This window comes from Ranitomeya imitator, chromosome 10, assembly GCF_032444005.1.
Source record: "Ranitomeya imitator isolate aRanImi1 chromosome 10, aRanImi1.pri, whole genome shotgun sequence".
In the NCBI taxonomy this organism is placed as follows: domain Eukaryota; kingdom Metazoa; phylum Chordata; class Amphibia; order Anura; family Dendrobatidae; genus Ranitomeya; species Ranitomeya imitator.
This window is the reverse complement of record NC_091291.1, coordinates 78868870-78889812: the sequence shown is the minus strand read 5'-3', so window position 1 is coordinate 78889812 and position 20943 is coordinate 78868870. Positions and strand designations below refer to the sequence as shown.

Genomic DNA, 20943 nt, shown 5'->3' with positions numbered 1-20943 from the left:
ACACAAGGAAGTTATATCACAATTCTTTTTTTTTGTGAAATAATATATCTTTATTTAGCTTACAAAAATGCATACAAATCTGCATGAAAATCCGAGCAGATTTTCAACTGCATTTTCTGAAGAATCCACGCAGAAAATTCCACAGGCAAATCCGCAACCTGTGCACACACCCTAAACCCTCCTGACCCCACACATAAACTTCTCATCCAGCACCATGACAACCAGCACAGCAGAGTGCTGCATACACTGAGGCCCTGATCATGTGACCCCTGACTCCTCCCCTCCTGTGACCTCATCACAGGTCCTGTGCGCACAGAACAGCCGTATATGTGGAGTGCGGCTCTGCAGGTGGAGGGATGTGGAGATTCCCCATTACTGGCGCATTAATACTAGTAATATATTACACCGGGGATGTCGCAGCCAATTCCCACAAGAAGAATCCTGGAAACACAGAATTAGAAATGATTGTTTCTCCGCAGTTTCTCTAGGACTTAATACATTCCTGATTCTGGAGAGTAATAAAAATACGGCAGAAAACAGAGGAAGAAAGTTCAGAGAAGAAGCTTCATAGAAAGACCCTGAAGTTACAGACGGCGTTTAACCCTTTGGGAGAAACTAGCAGGTAAAGACCCCAATATCCACAGGTGTCCCTTCTAATTGGGGGAGACTCTCACCTCTAATAATCCTCGGACAGTTCTGACAAACACGGAAAAGTGTTTAGATTTAGGGGGGTTTTGTGTTGCCGCCTTATAAGAATCACAATGGTTTTGTTCCTCTTCCGTTGATTGATACAAATGACCCAACTATGAAAGACGGGAACCAAGGAAACCTGTATTACTCTCACGGTCCGGTGCCCCTTTCTTGGCCTCCACACACAGTAATATTTTCCCCCAGTTCCGATATCCTCCATACACATTATGATAATACAAGTTGCCTCAAACAATATGCTGCCACCCAAACCACTAGATAATAAATTCTCTCTTATCCCCATTTTTGATGCCATGCGCCTTTTTCTTGGTCCCCACACAGTATAATGTTCCCACAGTAACGCCATTCCCAATTTAATTTTTTTGTTATGCTGTTTTTCATGTAATATATAGTAGCCAAAGCGAAAATACTAAAAAAAAACACATCATAACTAGAGCAAAAAAAACCCAAAACACTGCACCTGTAGAATTTGGCATCAAATAAGTCTTGTCTTGTTATTCTTACAAAAAAGCTTGTATAAAAGCCTCAAGCTATTGTGTTTAAATCAGACATGAGATCTAATGTGATAGGAGATTACAGTGCAAGGAAAAAAGAGAAGAAAGCACTACTGTAAGGTACGCACACTACACCAAAACTGAGATGAAAAAAGAGTGAACTTTATTGGCACACAACACAATGGTGACTTAAAACATAAGTAAAAACAATTAGGTACAGCCACACAAGCCCCTTCATAAATCAATGATATAACATCTGAACCACATGGTGCATGTACATAAGACAAAGATCAAGTATAGACCATGCTCATGGACCCAATGAACGATGACCCAAACTGTCTTAGCTAACCGTGTTAGCACTAATTATAAGTCCATGTGAAACCACACATGTTCAAAAAGATCCAAATAAGGAATAGGACCCTGATGTTGTAAACTGTAGTATTAATGAAGAAAACCCCTATAAGAAAAATGTCATAATAGACAGAAGCCCAGACAATAAGGGGCCGTGCTACATGCCAAGATACACAAAAAAGTAACAGATGGCCCTATGGCCAATGTATCTGAGGCAGAAGCGACCAAAATGAGACAATGATGTAGAGGGCAAGTGCCACAGAAAAGAGAGTCCTGGTGAGCGGTGACAAGAGCGGAGGACCCGGACGTGGCCCCACGCGTATCGCTGTAATATGTACGGCTTCGTCAGGGGAAGTCTTTTGGTGACTTCATTGCTCATCATTCCTACTACTGGGTATCACACCTTCCTATATAATGATATACGTAGTAGTGCACCTGGCCCTATCCATTCAGGAGATTACAGTGCGGGAAAGACGGGAAATATTCATATAGACGGCCGGTGATGATGGAGATAGTGACAGACTCTGGACAAATATGTTTCTAGAGCCGTAGTAGAAGATGATGATGTCATCCTGATCATGAAGTACCATATTTTTTGGACTATAAGACGCACCCAGGTTTCAGAGTAGGAAAAAAGAAATTCAAGCAAAAAATGTGATCTATTCTGTACTAGTATCCCCTATCCTGGTATATATGGTTCCTTCATCCCCATCCTGGTATGCATGGCCCCCTCATCCCCATCCTGGTATGCATGGCTCCCTCATCCCTATCCTGGTAGGCATGGCCTCCTCATCCCTAGTCTGGTATGCATGGCCCCCTCATCCCCATCCTGGTATGCATGGCCCCCTCATCCCCATCCTGGTATGCATGGCTCCCTCATCCCTATCCTGGTAGGCATGGCCTCCTCATCCCTAGTCTGGTATGCATGGCTTTCTCATCCCTATCCTGGTAGGCATGGCCTCCTCATCCCTAGTCTAGTATGCATGGCTTTCTCATCCCTATCCTGGTAGGCATGGCCTCCTCATCCCTAGTCTGGTAGGCATGGCCCCCTCATCCCTATCCTGGTACGCATGGCCCCCTCGTCTCCATCCTGGAATGCAGGGCCCCTATCAGAAAAGCATCTGTTCCGATGCCAGCAGCTGATTTATGCTTGTAATCAGCACGTGGCAGTGACGTCATGCGCTGCTTACAAGCCGAGGGCAGCTGTCAGAATACTCACTGAGCTCCAAGCCATTACTATGGGCCTGGTGTTATGAACTGGTGATTCAGAAACACAATGGACCTGGTGGTTGAGAGCACACAAGTGACCTGATAGTTACAAATAACATAGGACAAGCTCTGAGACGTGGGAACTCTGCTGACCGCAATCCCTAATTCTATCACACCACACTAGAGGTAGCCGTGGATTGCTCCTATCGCTCCCTATGCAACTCGGCACAGCGTAATAAACTAGCTAGCCCTGAAGATAGAAAAATAAGCCTACCTTGCCTCAGAGAAATTCCCCAAAGGAAAAGGCAGCCCCCCACATATAATGACTGTGAGTAAAGATGAAAACACAAACACAGAGATGAAATAGGTTTTAGCAAAGTGAGGCCCGACTTACTGAACAGACCGAGGATAGGAAAGATAGCTTTGCGGTCAGCACAAAAACCTACAAACAACCACGCAGAGGGCGCAAAAAGACCCTCCGTACCGACTAACGGCACGGAGGTGCTCCCTCTGCGTCCCAGAGCTTCCAGCAAGCAAGAAAAACCAATAAAGCAAGCTGGACAGAAAAAATAGCAAACAAAAGTAACACAAGCAGAACTTAGCTTATGCAGGGCAGACAGGCCACAAGAACGATCCAGGAGAGAGCAAGACCAATACTGGAACATTGACTGGAGGCCAGGAACAAAGAACTAGGTGGAGTTAAATAGAGCAGCACCTAACGACTTAACCTCGTCACCTGAGGAAGGAAACTCAGAAGCCGCAGCCCCAATCACATCCACCAGAGGAAGCTCATAGACAGAACCAGCCGAAGTACCACTCATGACCACAGGAGGGAGCTTGACCACAGAATTCACAACAGTACCCCCCCCTTGAGGAGGGGTCACCGAACCCTCACCAGAGCCCCCAGGCCGACCAGGATGAGCCAAATGAAAGGCACGAACCAGATCGGTAGCATGAACATCAGAGGCAAAGACCCAGGAATTATCTTCCTGACCATAACCCTTCCACTTAACCAGGTACTGGAGTTTCCGTCTCGAAATATGAGAATCCAAAATCTTCTCCACTATATACTCCAACTCCCCCTCAACCAAAACCGGGGCAGGAGGATCAACGGATGGAACCACAGGTGCCACGTATCTCCGCAACAATGACCTATGGAATACGTTATGGATGGAAAAAGAAGCTGGAAGGGTCAAACGAAAAGACACAGGATTAAGAACCTCAGAAATCCTATACGGACCAATGATACGAGGCTTAAACTTAGGCGAGGAAACTTTCATAGGAATATAACGAGATGACAACCAAACCAAATCCCCAACACGAAGTCGGGGACCCACACAGCGCCTGCGGTTAGCAAAACGTTGAGCCTTCTCCTGAGACAATGTCAAATTGTTCACCACATGAGTCCAAATCTGCTGCAACCTATCCACCACAGTATCCACACCAGGACAGTCAGGAGACTCAACCTGCCCTAAAGAGAAACGACGATGGAAACCAGAATTGCAGAAAAACGGCGAAACCAAAGTAGCCGACCTGGCCCGATTATTAAGGGCGAACTCAGCCAAAGGCAAAAAGGACACCCAATCATCCTGATCGGCAGAAACAAAACATCTCAGATATGTTTCCAAGGTCTGATTGGTTCGTTCAGTCTGGCCATTTGTCTGAGGATGGAAAGCCGAGGAAAAAGACAAATCAATGTCCATCCTAGCACAAAAGGCTCGCCAAAACCTCGAAACAAACTGGGAACCTCTGTCAGAAACGATGTTCTCCGGAATACCATGTAAACGAACCACATGCTGGAAGAACAATGGCACCAAATCAGAGTAGGAAGGCAATTTAGACAAGGGTACCAAATGGACCATCTTAGAGAAGCGATCACAAACAACCCAAATGACCGACATTTTTTGAGAGACGGGGAGATCCGAAATAAAATCCATAGAGATATGTGTCCAGGGCCTCTTCGGGACTGGCAAGGGCAAAAGCAACCCACTGGCACGAGAACAGCAGGGCTTAGCCCGAGCACAAATCCCACAGGACTGCACAAACGAACGCACATCCCGCGACAGAGACGGCCACCAAAAGGATCTAGCCACCAAATCTCTGGTACCAAAGATTCCAGGATGACCAGCCAACACCGAACAATGAACCTCAGAGATAACTCTACTCGTCCATTTATCAGGGACAAACAGTCTCTCCGCTGGGCAACGGTCAGGTCTATTAGCCTGAAATTTTTGCAGCACCCGCCGCAAATCAGGGGAGATGGCAGACAAAATTACTCCTTCTTTGAGAATACCCGCCGGCTCAGACAAACCCGGAGAGTCGGGCACAAAGCTCCTAGACAGGGCATCCGCCTTCACATTCTTAGAGCCCGGAAGGTACGAAACCACAAAGTCAAAACGGGAGAAAAACAGCGACCAACGAGCCTGTCTAGGATTCAACCGTTTGACAGACTCGAGATAAGTCAAGTTCTTGTGATCAGTCAAGACCACCACGCGATGCTTAGCTCCTTCAAGCCAATGACGCCACTCCTCGAATGCCCACTTCATGGCCAGCAACTCTCGATTGCCAACATCATAATTACGCTCAGCAGGCAAAAACTTCCTGGAAAAGAAGGCGCATGGTTTCATCACCGAGCCATCAGAACTTCTCTGCGACAAAACAGCCCCTGCTCCAATCTCAGAAGCATCAACCTCGACCTGGAACGGAAGCGAAACATCTGGTTGGCACAACACAGGGGCAGAAGAAAAACGACGCTTCAACTCTTGAAAAGTGTCATGCCGTTGCTGCCGCCGCCGCCTCTCCCCACTGCAGCTTGCCGGGTGCGCGCGCGCGTCGCATTCAGCTCTGCGCGTGCGCACATCTGATTCCTCTGTTGGCGCTCTTTCCTGTCCTCTCCGTCATCCTGGAGGACTGTAACCCGGAAGTAGCTCCCATGCTGCTATGTAAACTGCTTCCTGCTGCTTCTCTGTGCCTGATGTTCATTTGTGTTTGCAAGTGCTTCTGGTCACCTGTGGTCTCTGTGCGTTCCTAGCTCTCTGACTTTGGGTCTCCTCCGGCCTCTGCAGTGCCTGCCTGTTTCCTGTGTTCCTGCCTTGTTCCTTCAGTTCCTTTTCCTCTGCGGTACCTGCCCGGCTCCTATATCTTTTCCTTGCTCCCGTCAGCCTCAGTGTCTCCATATTGTCCTGCCAGCCTCCGTGCCTCCGTAGCGTTTCCATCTTCTCCCTTGTCTCAGTAGTTTCTTTCTGTTCCCTCTTTCCATTTGTGCCTGCTGTGTAACCATCTGATCTCAGTCGACCCTCCAGCTTCCGTGGCGATAGTCCATCACGGGCCTGCCCCTAACTCTCCCTGTATAGGGGGCGGTCCACCTGGTCAGCTCGTCCGAGAGGGGTTCGTCATCACGGTCCAGTGGGTCCACTCTCCGTTTTTCACTGTTTGAATCTACATGCTCTATATGACTGCCCTCGGGTGACATCCGAGTGCAGCCAGATTCTTACAGCGTCACAAAAAGCTTCCACAGCAGCAGAAGACCAATTGACCACATCAGCACCCTTCTTGGTTAAATCAGTCAACGATTTAGCAATACTAGAAAAATTATTGATGAAGCGACGATAAAAATTAGCAAAGCCCAGGAACTTTTGCAGACTCTTCAGAGATGTCGGCTGAGTCCAATCATAAATGGCCTGAACTTTAACAGGGTCCATCTCGATAGTAGAAGGGGAAAAAATGAAACCCAAAAATGAAACCTTCTGAACACCAAAGAGACACTTTGACCCCTTCACAAACAAAGAATTAGCACGCAGGACCTGGAACACCATTCTGACCTGCTTCACGTGAGACTCCCAATCATCCGAGAAGACCAAAATATCATCCAAGTATACAATCAGGAATTTATCCAGGTACTCTTGGAAGATGTCATGCATAAAGGACTGAAACACTGATGGAGCATTAGAAAGCCCGAATGGCATAACCAGGTACTCAAAATGGCCCTCGGGCGTATTAAATGCTGTTTTCCATTCATCGCCCTGTTTAATACGCACAAGATTATACGCACCACGAAGATCTATCTTGGTGAACCAACTAGCCCCCTTAATCCGAGCAAACAAATCAGACAGCAACGGCAAGGGGTACTGAAATTTGACCGTGATTTTATTTAGAAGGCGGTAATCAATACAAGGTCTCAGTGAACCATCCTTCTTGGCCACAAAAAAGAACCCTGCTCCTAATGGCGACGACGACGGGCGAATATGACCCTTCTCCAAGGATTCCTTTACGTAACTCCGCATAGCGGCGTGCTCAGGCACAGACAAATTAAACAGTCGACCTTTAGGAAACTTACTACCAGGAATCAAATTGATGGCACAATCACAATCCCTATGCGGAGGTAGGGCACTGGACTTGGGCTCAGCAAATACATCCCGGTAATCCGACAAGAACTCTGGGACCTCAGAAGGGGTGGATGACGAAATAGACAGAAATGGAACATCACCATGTACCCCCTGACAACCCCAGCTGGACACAGACATTGATTTCCAATCCAATACTGGGTTATGGACTTGTAGCCATGGCAACCCCAACACGACCACATCATGCAGATTATGCAACACCAAAAAGCGAATATCCTCCTGATGCGCAGGAGCCATGCACATGGTCAGCTGGGTCCAGTACTGAGGCATATTCTTGGCCAAAGGCGTAGCATCAATTCCTCTCAATGGAATAGGATACTGCAAGGGCTCCAAGAAAAACCCACAGCGCCTAGCATACTCCAAGTCCATCAAATTCAGGGCAGCGCCTGAATCCACAAATGCCATGACGGAATAGGATGACAAAAAGCAGATCAAAGTAACGGACAAAAGAAATTTCAACTGTACCGTACCAATGGTGGCAGACCTAGCGAACCGCTTAGTGCGCTTAGGACAATCGGAGATAGCATGAGTGGAATCACCACAGTAAAAACACAGCCCATTCTGACGTCTGTGTTCTTGCCGTTCAGCTCTGGTCAAAGTCCTATCGCACTGCATAGGCTCAGGTCCATGCTCAGATAATACCGCCAAATGGTGCACAGTTTTACGCTCACGCAAGCGTCGACCGATCTGAATGGCCAAAGACATAGACTCATTCAGACCAGCAGGCATAGGAAATCCCACCATGACATCCTTAAGGGCTTCAGAGAGACCTTTTCTGAAAATTGCTGCCAGCGCACATTCATTCCATTGAGTGAGCACAGACCACTTCCTAAACTTCTGACAATATAGCTCTACCTCATCCTGACCCTGACACAGAGCCAGCAAATTTTTCTCTGCCTGATCCACTGAATTAGGTTCATCATACAGCAATCCGAGCGCCAGAAAAAACGCATCAATATTACATAATGCAGGATCTCCTGGCGCAAGGGAAAATGCCCAGTCTTGAGGGTCGCCACGTAATAAAGAAATAATGATCTTAACTTGTTGTACTGGGTCACCAGAGGAGCGGGGTTTCAAAGCCAGAAACAGTTTGCAATTATTTTTGAAATTCAGAAACTTAGCTCTATCTCCAGAAAATAACTCAGGAATAGGAATTCTAGGTTCTAACATAGATTTCTGAACCATAATGTCTTGAATTTTTTGTACTCTTGCAGTGAGATTATCCACACAAGAAGACAGACCTTTAATGTCCATCACTACACCTGTGTCCTGAACCACCCAAATGTCTAGGGGAAGAGAAAGACAAAGCACAGTGCAAAGAAAAAAAAATGGTCTCAGAACTTCTCTTTTCCCTCTATTGAGAAGCATTAGTACTTTGGGCCTCCAGTACTGTTATGAATTGGTGATTCAGAAACACAATGGACCTGGTGGTTGAGAGCACACAAGTGACCTGATAGTTACAAATAACATAGGACAAGCTCTGAGACGTGGGAACTCTGCTGACCGCAATCCCTAATCCTATCACACCACACTAGAGGTAGCCGTGGATTGCTCCTATCGCTCCCTATGCAACTTGGCACAGCCTAAGAAACTAGCTAGCCCTGAAGATAGAAAAATAAGCCTACCTTGCCTCAGAGAAATTCCCCAAAGGAAAAGGCAGCCCCCCACATATAATGACTGTGAGTAAAGATGAAAACACAAACACAGAGATGAAATAGGTTTTAGCAAAGTGAGGCCCGACTTACTGAACAGACCGAGGATAGGAAAGATAGCTTTGCGGTCAGCACAAAAACCTACAAACAACCACGCAGAGGGCGCAAAAAGACCCTCCGTACCGACTAACGGCACGGAGGTGCTCCCTCTGCGTCCCAGAGCTTCCAGCAAGCAAGAAAAACCAATAAAGCAAGCTGGACAGAAAAAATAGCAAACAAAAGTAACACAAGCAGAACTTAGCTTATGCAGGGCAGACAGGCCACAAGAACGATCCAGGAGAGAGCAAGACCAATACTGGAACACTGACTGGAGGCCAGGAACAAAGAACTAGGTGGAGTTAAATAGAGCAGCACCTAACGACTTAACCTCGTCACCTGAGGAAGGAAACTCAGAAGCCGCAGCCCCACTCACATCCACCAGAGGAAGCTCATAGACAGAACCAGCCGAAGTACCACTCATGACCACAGGAGGGAGCTTGACCACAGAATTCACAACAGCCTGGAGAGCAGTGAATAATCATTGCTCTTTAATATAGGGCACAGTAAGGGCAGCTGCCGGCTTGCTGCAGCTGCTGAGCAATCACGTGTGCCCGCTAGTTAAAGGAAATTAATATTCCAGCTCTCCAAGCCTATAGGGGTGGAATGCTGTGAATATTCATTCCCTTAAGTAGCGGGCACACGCGAACGCCCAGCAGTTGCAAGAAGCTCCGCTTACTGTGCCCACTATTAAAGAGAAATGATTATGGGCGTGGAATGCCGTGAATATTCATTTCTCTTTAGCAGCGGGCACAGGAGTTAGCCGCAGCAGACGGCTCCTGCTTCTGATGATCCGCTGTTGCGCCGCCTCCTCCCCATCCACAGCAGATACATCTGGACTATAAGTCGCGCCCCCCATTTTCCTCCACATTTTTGGAGGAAGAAAATGCATCTTCTAGTCCGAAAAATACGGAAGTTATTTGTCATGTCACGTGTAATTAATATCTCCTGCAGTATTGCTAATGCCGATTCCAGTGTCGGTAAATGAGATGAGAATTAGCGTTATGGAAGATGAGTCTATGAGAAACGTATTCAGCTGCCGACTCCGACGAAGAAACTGCTTGTTGTCTGTGGCTAAAATATATAGGTTTTATTAGTAGATGTAAATAAGAAAACAAAATATTGTAAAATAATAAATCTCATATGTTTCCCTTATTATCTCCAGTAATTGTATTATTATACAGGATATTTATGATGTTACATCGGCTCATCTTCTCATTCAGGTGTCTACAATATCGGATCCTCTCAGGGAATATCTTCTATATAAGAGAATTTTCCTGATTTACCCATCAAAAACATGGCTATGGGCAGAGACAAGATGGCGGAGAGGATATTACACCTCACCCTAGAGATCCTCTTCCGGCTTACTGGAGAGGTGAGAAATTCTGATGACGTCACATTACATACAGTTATATGAAAAAGTTTGGGCACCCCTATTAATCTTAAGCTTAATGTTTTATAAAAATTGTTTTTTTTTTGCAACAGCTATTTCAGTTTCATATATCTAATAACTGTTGGACACAGTAATGTTTCTGCCTTGAAATGAGACTCTAGTCGCTTCCTGTAGCTTTTAATGAGTTCATGCATCCTGGATGAAGGTATTTTTGACCATTCCTCTTTACAAAACAATTCCAGTTCAGTTAAGTTTGATAGTCGCCGAGCATGGACAGCCCTCTTCAAATGATCCAACAGATGATCAATGATATTCAGGTCTCGGGACTGGGATGGCCATTCCAGAACAGTGTAATTGTTCCTCTGCATGAATGCCTGAGTAGATTTGGAGCGGTGTTTTGGATCATTGTCTTGCTGAAAGATCCATCCCCTGCGTAACTTCAACTTTGTCACTGATTCATGAACATTATTGTCAAGAATCTGCTGATACTGAGAGGAATCCATGCGTCCCTCAACTTTAACAAGATTCCCGGTGCCGGCTTTGGCCACACAGCCAAATTTTACTGTGGGTAGCAAGTGTTTTTCTTGGAATGCTGTATTTTTTGGCCGCCATGCATAACGCCTTTTTGTATGACCAAACAACTCAATCTTGGTTTCATCAGTCCACAGGACCTTCTTCCAAAAAGAAATTAGCTTCTCCAACTGTGCTTTTGCATACCTCAGCCGACTCTGTTTGTGGCGTGCTTGCAGAAACAGCTTCTTTCGCATCACTCTCCCATACAGCTTCTCCTTGTGCAAAGTGCGTTGTATAGTTGACCAATGCACAGTGACACCATCTGCAGCAAGTTGATGCTGCAGCTCTCTGGAGGTGGTCTGAGGATTGTCCTTGACTGATCTCACCATTCTTCTTCTCTGCCTTTCTAATGTTTTTCTTGGCCTGCCACTTCTGGCCTTAACAAGAACTGTACCTGTGTTCTTCCATTTCCTTACTATGTTCCTCACAGTGGAAATTGACAGGTTAAATCTCTGAGACAGCTTTTTGTATCCTTCCCCTGAACAACTATGTTGAATAATCTTTGTTTTCAGATCATTAGACAGTTGTTTTGAGGAGCCCATGATGCCACTCTTCAGAGGAGATTCAAACAGTAGAACAACTTGCAAGTGGCCACTTTAAGTAGCTTTTCTCATGATTGCATACACCTGGCTATGAATTTCAAAGCTCAATGAGGTTAGAAAACCAAAAAAAGTGCTTTAGTAAGTCAGTAAAAAGTAGGTAGGAGTATTTAAAACAAGAAAATGATAAGGGTGCCCATACTTATGCACCTGTCAAATTTTGTGTTGAATGCAGATTGCACATTTTCTGTTAGTACAATAAACCTCATTTCAAGGCAGAAACATTACTGTGTCCAACAGTTATTAGATATATGAAACTGAAATAGCTGTTGCAAAAAAACCAATTTTTATAAAACATTAAGCTTAAGATTAATAGGGGTGCCCAAACTTTTTCATATAACGGTAATTCTTATCTATGGGAATAACAGATGGACAGAACTGGAGAGGTGAGGTCTCTGGAAATGTCTGTAGTGAGATTTATTAATGTGTCTCTCCATAACCAGGATTACACAGTAGTGAAGAAGACCTCTAGTGAGCGCTGTCAGGACCCTGTGTTTGAGGGATGGGGAAGACCCCTGAGCCCAATCATGGGGCCTCCATCTCACCCCCTGATACATGAGGACATCAATGACCAGAAGATCCTAGAAATCACCTACAAGATGATTGAGCTGCTGACTGGAGAGGTGACACTGCTGGGAATGCTGGGACATTATACAGTAATGCTATGAAGGGATCAGAGGGATGACGGTATCATTGTTTGTGCCAGGTTCCTATAAGGTGTCAGGATGTCGCCATCTATTTCTCCATGGAGGAGTCGGAGTATTTAGAAGAGCACAAAGATGTGTACAAAGACGTCATGATGGAGGTTCCCCAGCCCCTCACATCACCAGGTAATGGACAGGACTAAATACACACGACCTGTAATTATCTGTATGTAAACAATGAATTCAGTCTTTGCATGTGTTTCCTCCAGATCTATCCAGTAAGAGGACAACACCAGAGAGATGTCCCCGTTCTCTTCTTCCACAGGACTGTAAACAAGAAGATCGCAATATTCCTCAGGATCATCAGGTAGATGGAGAGAAGGTGTCATGAGATCTCCCCTATGATGTGTAGCCGGCTGTGAAGGTCTTGTGCTCAGTCTTGTTTTATCCACCATTATTATATGTTTTATACTTGTGTAATGAGAACAGTGGAGATGGCAGAATTAGATCTGATCATGAATGTGATTTCTCCATCTGTCTCTGACTTTTACAATATTTGTTTCAGGGTGAAGATCTGACCCGTATTAATACTACAGAGACATATGTGAAGGGTGATGAGTGGTGTAAAGAGGAGATTCCTACATATGACTACCCAGGTGAGTAGTAACCACTAAATGCATCAATGTCACAGATTCTTCTCAGTCAGCGGCTGTGGCTGCTTTATCGGTGGTTTAGTCCAGCCATGTCACAATCGTGTGATCACCATTTTGCCTCTAGACCACAACATTCTCCTTCATCCAAAACTGTTCAAATGACTTCGGGCATTGAAAGCTCTTTTCTATAGAACTTACAACATGGAGGATTCACCTACCCCCTTGGAATCTGGGATTAGAAGACACTGATCGTTACCTGCCTAGATCTGTACATTAGAAAGCCAAATAACAGCGTACGTAGAATGTGCTGAAAAGTTAGAAAATCACTTGAAGAAAAACATTATGATGGCCACTAAGTGAAAGCGGAGGCAAATGATGCTGTTGACTTCCTATAACCCTGATATCTTATTGGATGAATCTACCTTCTCTCCATTCTATGCTTCTGAATGTGCTCATCTGGTGCCTACATGACCACGTTCAGTCTTTCTGACCAAACTTCGCTTTTATAATTGACAACATTAAGGCTATGTGCACACGTTCAGGATTTCTTGCAGAAAATTCCTGAGAATTCCGGACATTTTCTGCATGAAATCCACAAGAAAACCGCATGCGTTTTTGCCGCGGTTTTGACGCGTTTTTTGCCGCGGTTTTGCCGCGGTTTTTTCCGGACACTTCCCAATGCATTTTGGAGTGGGAAATCCGCAAAAAAAACGCAAAAAGATAGAGCATGTCCGGATTTTGTGCGGTATGCGTTTTTTTTGCGGGAAAAAAACGCATCATGTGCACAAAACATGCGGAATTCATTCTAAATGATGGGATGCTTATTGTATGCATTTTTTTTGCGGTTTTATAGCGTTTTTATCAGGAAAAACCGCGAAAAAAACGCAACGTGTGAACACAGCCTTAATGTGCATTGAGGGCCAAGTGTGAATTTCTGTACAATAACAACAGAGTTTCCATTTATCATTGTTATCCTGCACCATGATATATCTCTAAGCTGTCCATAGCTGATGGCTGTAATATACATTTATTCACGTCTGCAGGAGCTGTATTCGCATGGCTCAAGCCCTGGTTTCATGGATTCACTCCACATCATAAATTACATTATGCTTTTTGTCTTAAAGAATTCAGATTACTGCACAATCTCTTCTGATATGGGGAGCACTAATGCTTTCTCTATTCTTCTGGTCAGGACTCATAGTAGCTCCAATAAGCCACCATAAAGGAATACAACTCCACTTTAGTGTTGTAGTTCTCCCCTCATACATACGTTGTTGTTTTTTTTTTATTGTGTCTTTTTTACAGGTAAATTCAGTATAATAGTTTGCTTGTGGTGGGATCGGCCTGCCTCACATATGTGAGTCTGTAACTTCCTTGTATTCTTTTAAGGCCGGCGTCACACTCGGCGTAAAACAATACACTCCGTATATTACGGCCGTAATACGCTGAAAAGTCCCCAAAATAGTGGTCCGTAGCTCCTCCGTAGGCAGGGTATGTCAGCGTATTTTGCGCATGGCATCCTCCGTATGGCATCCGTACTGCGTGTTTTTATCGCAGGCTTGCAAAACCGACATACAAGGATATACAAGGGATCCATGTGTTAAAAAAACAAACAAAACATATATACTGTTATATATATATATATATATATATATATATATATATATATATATATATGTATATGTCAGTAGACACATATGTATATATATTAATATTTCATATAGCGCGAGATAGCTTTAAAGCCGGTAATTCAATTGCCGGCTTTTGCTATCTCCTTCCTAAAACCCGACATGATATGAGACATGGTTTACATACAGTAAACCATATCATATCACCATTTTTTTGCATATTCCACACTACTAATGTTAGTAGTGTGTATATGCAAAATTTGGGCGTTCTAGCTATTAAATTAAAGGGTTAAATGGCGGAAAAAATTGGCGTGGGCTCCCGCGCAATTTTCTCCGCCAGAGTAGTAAAGCCAGTGACTGAGGGCAGATATTAATAGCCTGGAGAGGGTCCATGGTTATTGGCCCCCCCTGGCTAAAAACATCTGCCCCCAGCCACCCCAGAAAAGGCACATCTGGAAGATGCGCCTATTCTGGAACTTGGCCACTCTCTTCCCATTCCCGTGTAGCAGTGGGAAATGGGGTAATGAAGGGTTAATGCCACCTTGCTATTGTAAGGTGACATTAAGCCAAATTAATAATGGAGAGGTGTCAATTATGACACCTATCCATTATTAATCCAATACTAGTAAAGGGTTAAAAAAACACAAATACATTATTTAAAAGTATTTTAATGATATAAAAACAAAGCTTGTTGTAATATTTTATTCTACGCTCAATCCTTCTGAAGACCCTCGCTCTGTAACAAAGAAAAAATAATAAACCAACAATATACATACCTTCAGAAGATCTGTAACGTCCCACGATGTAAATCCATCTGAAGGGGTTAAAATATTTTACAGCCAGGAGCTCTGCTAATGCGGTGGTGCTCTTGGCTGCAAAACCCCAGGGAATGAAGGTAAAGTAGGTCAATGACCTATATGTACCTTCATTTGCGGTGAGGCGCCCTCTGCTGGTTGTTCCTCGAGCGTGGGAACTTTCCTAGAAAGCTCCCAGGCTCGAGTTCATATGAGGGTGCCCCCTGCCCTCATATGATATTAGGAAACAAATTGTTAGGGCTAGCGGAACGCACCGAGAAAATAGAGATGTTTATTATGAAAGGTGCGTTCGCAGACCGGGGTCCACCGTGCAGGAGGAACCTGCTGCTAGCGAATGGCGGCACTGTTAGGCGGTATAGGCTAGCTCTGTTACTCCACAGAGTAGCCGTAAAAGGGAAGCACTGCGCCCTGTTAGCCTCACAGGAGCACAAGCTTACTGCCAAGCTGATAGCAGTCAGTGATTATGTAACATACAATCTCCTCACCGGAGGTGCCGGTATTCTAGGGGCTTATTTCAGCCGGGTCCCTGAACACACTCATACATAACCACACTGGCGCAAAGCACATATATGAATTGACACTAGCGCATGGCCGTGCGGCCATGCGAGCCTTAAATAGCTGCAGCATGTTTAGGACCTTTGAAAGAAGGACCAATGGAGAGCTGCAGTACCTGAGCATGTGACCCCAGATCTCCACTGAGAGATCTTGCCCTGGGCATGCTCAGAGTGCAAAGCAGGATTTAGTCCTAGCACCTACAAAGACCTTAGCTGCAGTATCTGATCATGTGACCCTCGATCTCCACTGAGAGATCTTACTCTGGGCATGCTCAGAATGTGAAAAGCAGGACTTCGCCCCAGAAGCATCCGCTCGTCGCTGCCCAGCACTGACTTCAATGGCAGAAGCAGGAAATGCAGCAGTAACTCTTAGCACAGAGTCAGAATGAGCGAGACGCTGGGATCGACGTCTCCGCTGAGCAGGCTCCGCTGCAGCAGGAGAAGAATGGGAGACCGCAGCGGAGATGGCCCGAGATTCCCCCTGTGCAGAGGCAGGAACTCGACCCCTAACATTACCCCCCCTCCTAGGGCCCCCCCTCCTTGGGCCTCGTTACGTTCGAAGGCAGCAATGAGCTGCGGAGCCCGAATGTGCTCAGCAGGCTCCCAGGACCTGTCCTCAGGACCATAACCCTTCCAGTCCACCAAATAAAATTTTTTGCCACGTACCACCTTGCACCCCAAAATAGCGTTTACCTCGTAATCATCCGTAGACGAACCCGATGTCCCAGCAGATGACTCGGAAAACCGGGACATATATACGGGTTTCAAGAGGGACACATGAAAGGTGTCGGTGATACCCAGGCGTGGCGGAAGGTCCAAACGATAGATCACAGGATTAACCTGTTCGAGGACCTTGAAGGGGCCCAAGTAGCGAGGAGCAAACTTAGTGGACTCAACTCGCAGCCTGATGTTTTGGGCGGAGAGCCACACCAAGTCGCCAGGAGCAAAGGTCGGAGCGGGGCGCCGATGTGCATCGGCGGAGGACCTCATTCTCTCCTTGGAGGCCCGAATGGCATCCTGAGTGCGGTCCCAAATATCCTGTCCCTCCACAGCCCAGTCTGCCACCCTGAAGTCGGTGGAAGATACGGGCATAGGCACAGGTACCCGCGGATGCTGACCATAGTTAAGGAGGAATGGGGTTTGTCCAGTGGAGTCAGCTACGGCGTTGTTCAGTGCAAACTCTGCCCACGATAGCAAGGATGCCCAGTCATCCTGCCTGGCTGAAACAAAATGTCGCAGGTATGTGACCAAGGTCTGGTTGGCCCTCTCTACCAACCCATTCGTCTCGGGATGATATGCGGAAGAGAGATTTAACTCAATGCTGAGAAGACGACAAAGCTCTCTCCAGAACCGAGACGCAAACTGGGGACCCCGGTCACTGACAATTTTGTCTGGCATACCATGTAGGCGGAAGATGTGTTTTATGAACAACGCTGCCAAGGCCCGTGCAGAAGGTAACCGTGGTAGCGGCACCAAATGCACCATTTTTGAGAAATGATCGGTGATGACCCAAATGATGGTACAGCTGCGAGACTTGGGTAAACCCACAACAAAGTCCATCCCGACCATCTCCCAGGGCCTATCTGCCACCGGCAAGGGATAGAGTAACCCAGCTGGCCTTTGACGAGGAGATTTATTTTTGGCGCAGGAGACACACGCCTGAATATAATCTCTAACATCCCGGACCATATGTGGCCACCAGTACGTCCTTACCAGCAGATCAGATGTCCTCTTTGTCCCAAAGTGTCCACCCACCCTGGACGAATGAGCCCAAGAGAGAACCTCTGGTCGCAAATTAATGGGCACAAAAGTCTTGCCCAGAGGCACAGACTCTAGCGAAACCGGCGCTTCGGTTCTCAGGCTCTCTGAAGGGACAATAAGTCGAGGCTCCCCCTCCTCCTCCTCAGATGACACAACAGAGCGAGAGAGAGCGTCAGCACGAATGTTCTTCTCCCCAGCGAGATAATGAAGGGTGAAGTGGAATCGGGAGAAGAACAAGGACCATCTGGCCTGGCGAGAATTTAGCCGCTGGGCTGTTTGCAGATATAACAAATTTTTGTGGTCCGTGAAGACTTGAAAGGGAAAACGAGCCCCCTCCAAGAGATGTCTCCATTCTGAAAAAGCCAGCTTCATCGCTAGCAACTCCCTGTCCCCAATGGAATAATTCCTCTCCGCAGGTGTGAAGATCTTGGAGAAGAAGAAGCACGGATGCTTCCGACCTTGAGCATCCTTTTGGAAGAGGACTGCTCCTGCACCAACGGAAGAGGCATCCACCTTCATTATGAACGGCTTATCAACATCGGGACGATGTAGGATGGGAGCGCTAGCAAAACGGGACTTAATAGGAGAAAAGGCCCTGGAGACCTCTTCAGACCACAATTTGGGATTTGCTCCCTTCTTGGTGAGGGCTACCAAGGGAGCTACCAAAGTTGAGAAGTGGGGAATGAACTGGCGGTAATAATTAATGAACCCCATAAAGCGCTGCACCGCTTTAAGAGAATGTGGTTCTTGCCAGTCCATCACAGCCTGTAGTTTGGCAGGATCCATAGCCAATCCCTGGGCGGAGATGATATAGCCCAGGAATGGTAAAGACTCCTGCTCAAACATACACTTCTCCAACTTTGCATAGAGAGAATTTGCCCGTAAGAGGTCGAAGACTCTGCCAAAATCTCTCCGGTGGGAGTCAATATCTGGAGAAAAGATGAGAATATCATCCAGATAGACTACGACTGAGGTGGAAAGCATATCCCGGAAGATGTCTTTCACAAAGTCTTGGAAAACGGCTGGGGCATTACAGAGCCCGAAGGGCATCACCAGATACTCATAGTGCCCATCTCTGGTGTTAGCCGTCTTCCATTCGTCCCCCTCACGGATGCAAATCAGGTTATAAGCACCCCGCAGATCTAATTTGGTAAATACCTTAGCTCCCCTTAGCCTGTCAAAAAGCTCAGAAATCAGGGGCAGCGGGTACTTATTCTTAACGGTGATGGCGTTAAGACCCCTGTAATCTATGCAAGGACGTAATTCTCCGTTCTTCTTCTGCACGAAGAAGAACCCTGCCCCTGCTGGTGACATTGACTTCCTAATGAACCCTCTTGCCAAATTCTCCTGGATGTATTGGGACATGGCCTCTGTTTCCGGAAGAGAGAGGGGATAGACACGTCCCCGAGGAGGTTCTGCTCCAGGCAAGAGATCTATAGGACAGTCAAAGGGGCGGTGAGGCGGAAGGGTCTCCGCAGCCTTTTTGGAGAAGACGTCTGCATAGGACCAATAGTATTTGGGAAGAGAAGAGAGATCTGCGGGTATCTCAGTGGTGGAAACCTGAACGCACTCTTTCACACATCTGTCCTTACAGGATTCACTCCAACCCAATATCCTCCCAGAGGACCACTCAATATGTGGGGAGTGGAAACGGAGCCAGGGTATTCCCAGCAGAATCTCATCCATTCCCTCGGGAAGGACAAGAAGGGAAATTATCTCCTGGTGGGATAAGGACATAGCTAACATGAAAGGGACAGTCTGGTGTGTGATCTGAGATGGAAGTGTTGACCCGTTCACTACTCTAACAGTCACCGGTTTGGCGAGCATCACCAGAGGTATTGCATGGCGCAGAGCAAAAGCCGAGGACATGAAATTCCCCTCTGCTCCGGAGTCCACACAAAGCTCGACTGTTAGAGAGTAAGAGCCTAATATGATTGTCCCCTTGAAGGACAGCTTGGAGGAAAATGCCGCTGTGTCTAGAGAACCTCCTCCAACGGTTACTAGACGCGATTGTTTACCCAACTGCCGTGGACATTTATTGGCATAATGTCCCTCTTGTTGGCAATTTCTGCAAACCACGGGTACTCGAGTGGTCCGAGACTTAGGTCCCGCTCGAGAAACCTCCATGGCCTCATGGGAGTTGGACGCCTGAACGGAAGATTCTAGAGGTCTGGCAAAGGTGGGAGCCAGCCAAAACCTCTGCCTACACTGGGCCCGCTACAACCTCCGCTCGTTAAAACGGAGGTTGATGCAGGTAGAAATAGAAATAAGTTCCTCCAGTGTGGCGGGAATCTCCCTGGTGGCCAAGGCATCCTTCACATGGTCTGCCAGTCCTCTCCAGAACACTGGAATAAGGACTTTATCCGGCCACTCCAGCTCCGAGACCAGAGTCCGGAATTGGACAGCGAACTGGCTGACCACGGACGAACCCTGGGTTGTTGCCAACAATTGGAGCGCGGTATCGTGGGTGACACGAGGTCCCAAAAAGACCTGTTTCAGAGCGTCCAGGAAGAGAGGAGCTCTCTGCACCACACGATCATTGCGCTCCCATAGCGGCGTTGCCAACTCCAACGCCCTGCCCGACAAAAGGGATAAAATAAATCCCACTTTCGCCTGTTCCGTACGAAAACGTGCAGCCAGAAGCTCAAGATGTATGGAGCACTGACTCACAAGTCCCCGACATTGCTTACTGTCACCAGCAAACTTGTCTGGAAGCGGGAGACGGGATAAAGTCGGAGCAGGGGTGGCAGAGGACAAACTGGCTGCAGCTACACTTGCAGCCTGAACAGCGACTGCGGTAACATCCACAGCTGAGGTTGTGCGCTCGAGAGTCGCCAACCTACCCTCCAGCTGCTGGATGTACCGCTGTAAATGCTGATCGTCCGCCATTTACTAGCCAGACCCTGGCGCTAGTGTACTGTTAGGGCTAGCGGAACGCACCGAGAAAATAGAGATGTTTACTATGAAAGGTGCGTTCGCAGCCCGGGGTCCACCGTGCAGGAGGAACCTGCTGCTAGCGAATGGAGGCACTGTTAGGCGGTATAGGCTAGCTCTGTTACTCCACAGAGTAGCCGTAAAAGGGAAGCACTGCACCCTGTTAGCCTCACAGGAGCACAAGCTTACTGCCAAGCCGATAGCAGTCAGTGGTTATGTAACATGCAATCTCCTCACCGGAGGTGCCGGTATTCTAGGGGCTTATTTCAGCCGGGTCCCTGAACACACTCATACATAACCACACTTGCGCAAAGCACATATATGAACTGACACTAGCGCATGGCCGTGCGGCCATGCGAGCCTTAAATAGCTGCAGCATGTTTAGGACCTTTGAAAGAAGGACCAATGGAGAGTTGCAGTACCTGAGCATGTGACCCCAGATCTCCACTGAGAGATCTTGCCCTGGGCATGCTCAG

The 20943-nt window shown here is 46.8% G+C and overlaps 1 protein-coding gene across 1 annotated transcript in view; it reads left to right on the top strand.

Annotated features, from left to right (window-relative positions):
• Positions 1-312: 312 nt before the first annotated feature.
• Positions 313-20943, top strand: part of LOC138651792 (oocyte zinc finger protein XlCOF6-like) — a 93908-nt gene continuing 73277 nt past the window's right edge. The window contains exons 1-6 of the mRNA XM_069742296.1: positions 313-622; positions 10137-10288; positions 11922-12101; positions 12185-12308; positions 12392-12489; positions 12688-12778. Coding sequence (XP_069598397.1) covers positions 10211-10288; positions 11922-12101; positions 12185-12308; positions 12392-12489; positions 12688-12778 — 571 coding nt within the window. The 5' untranslated portion in view covers positions 313-622; positions 10137-10210. The remainder of the gene's footprint in view (positions 623-10136; positions 10289-11921; positions 12102-12184; positions 12309-12391; positions 12490-12687; positions 12779-20943) is intronic.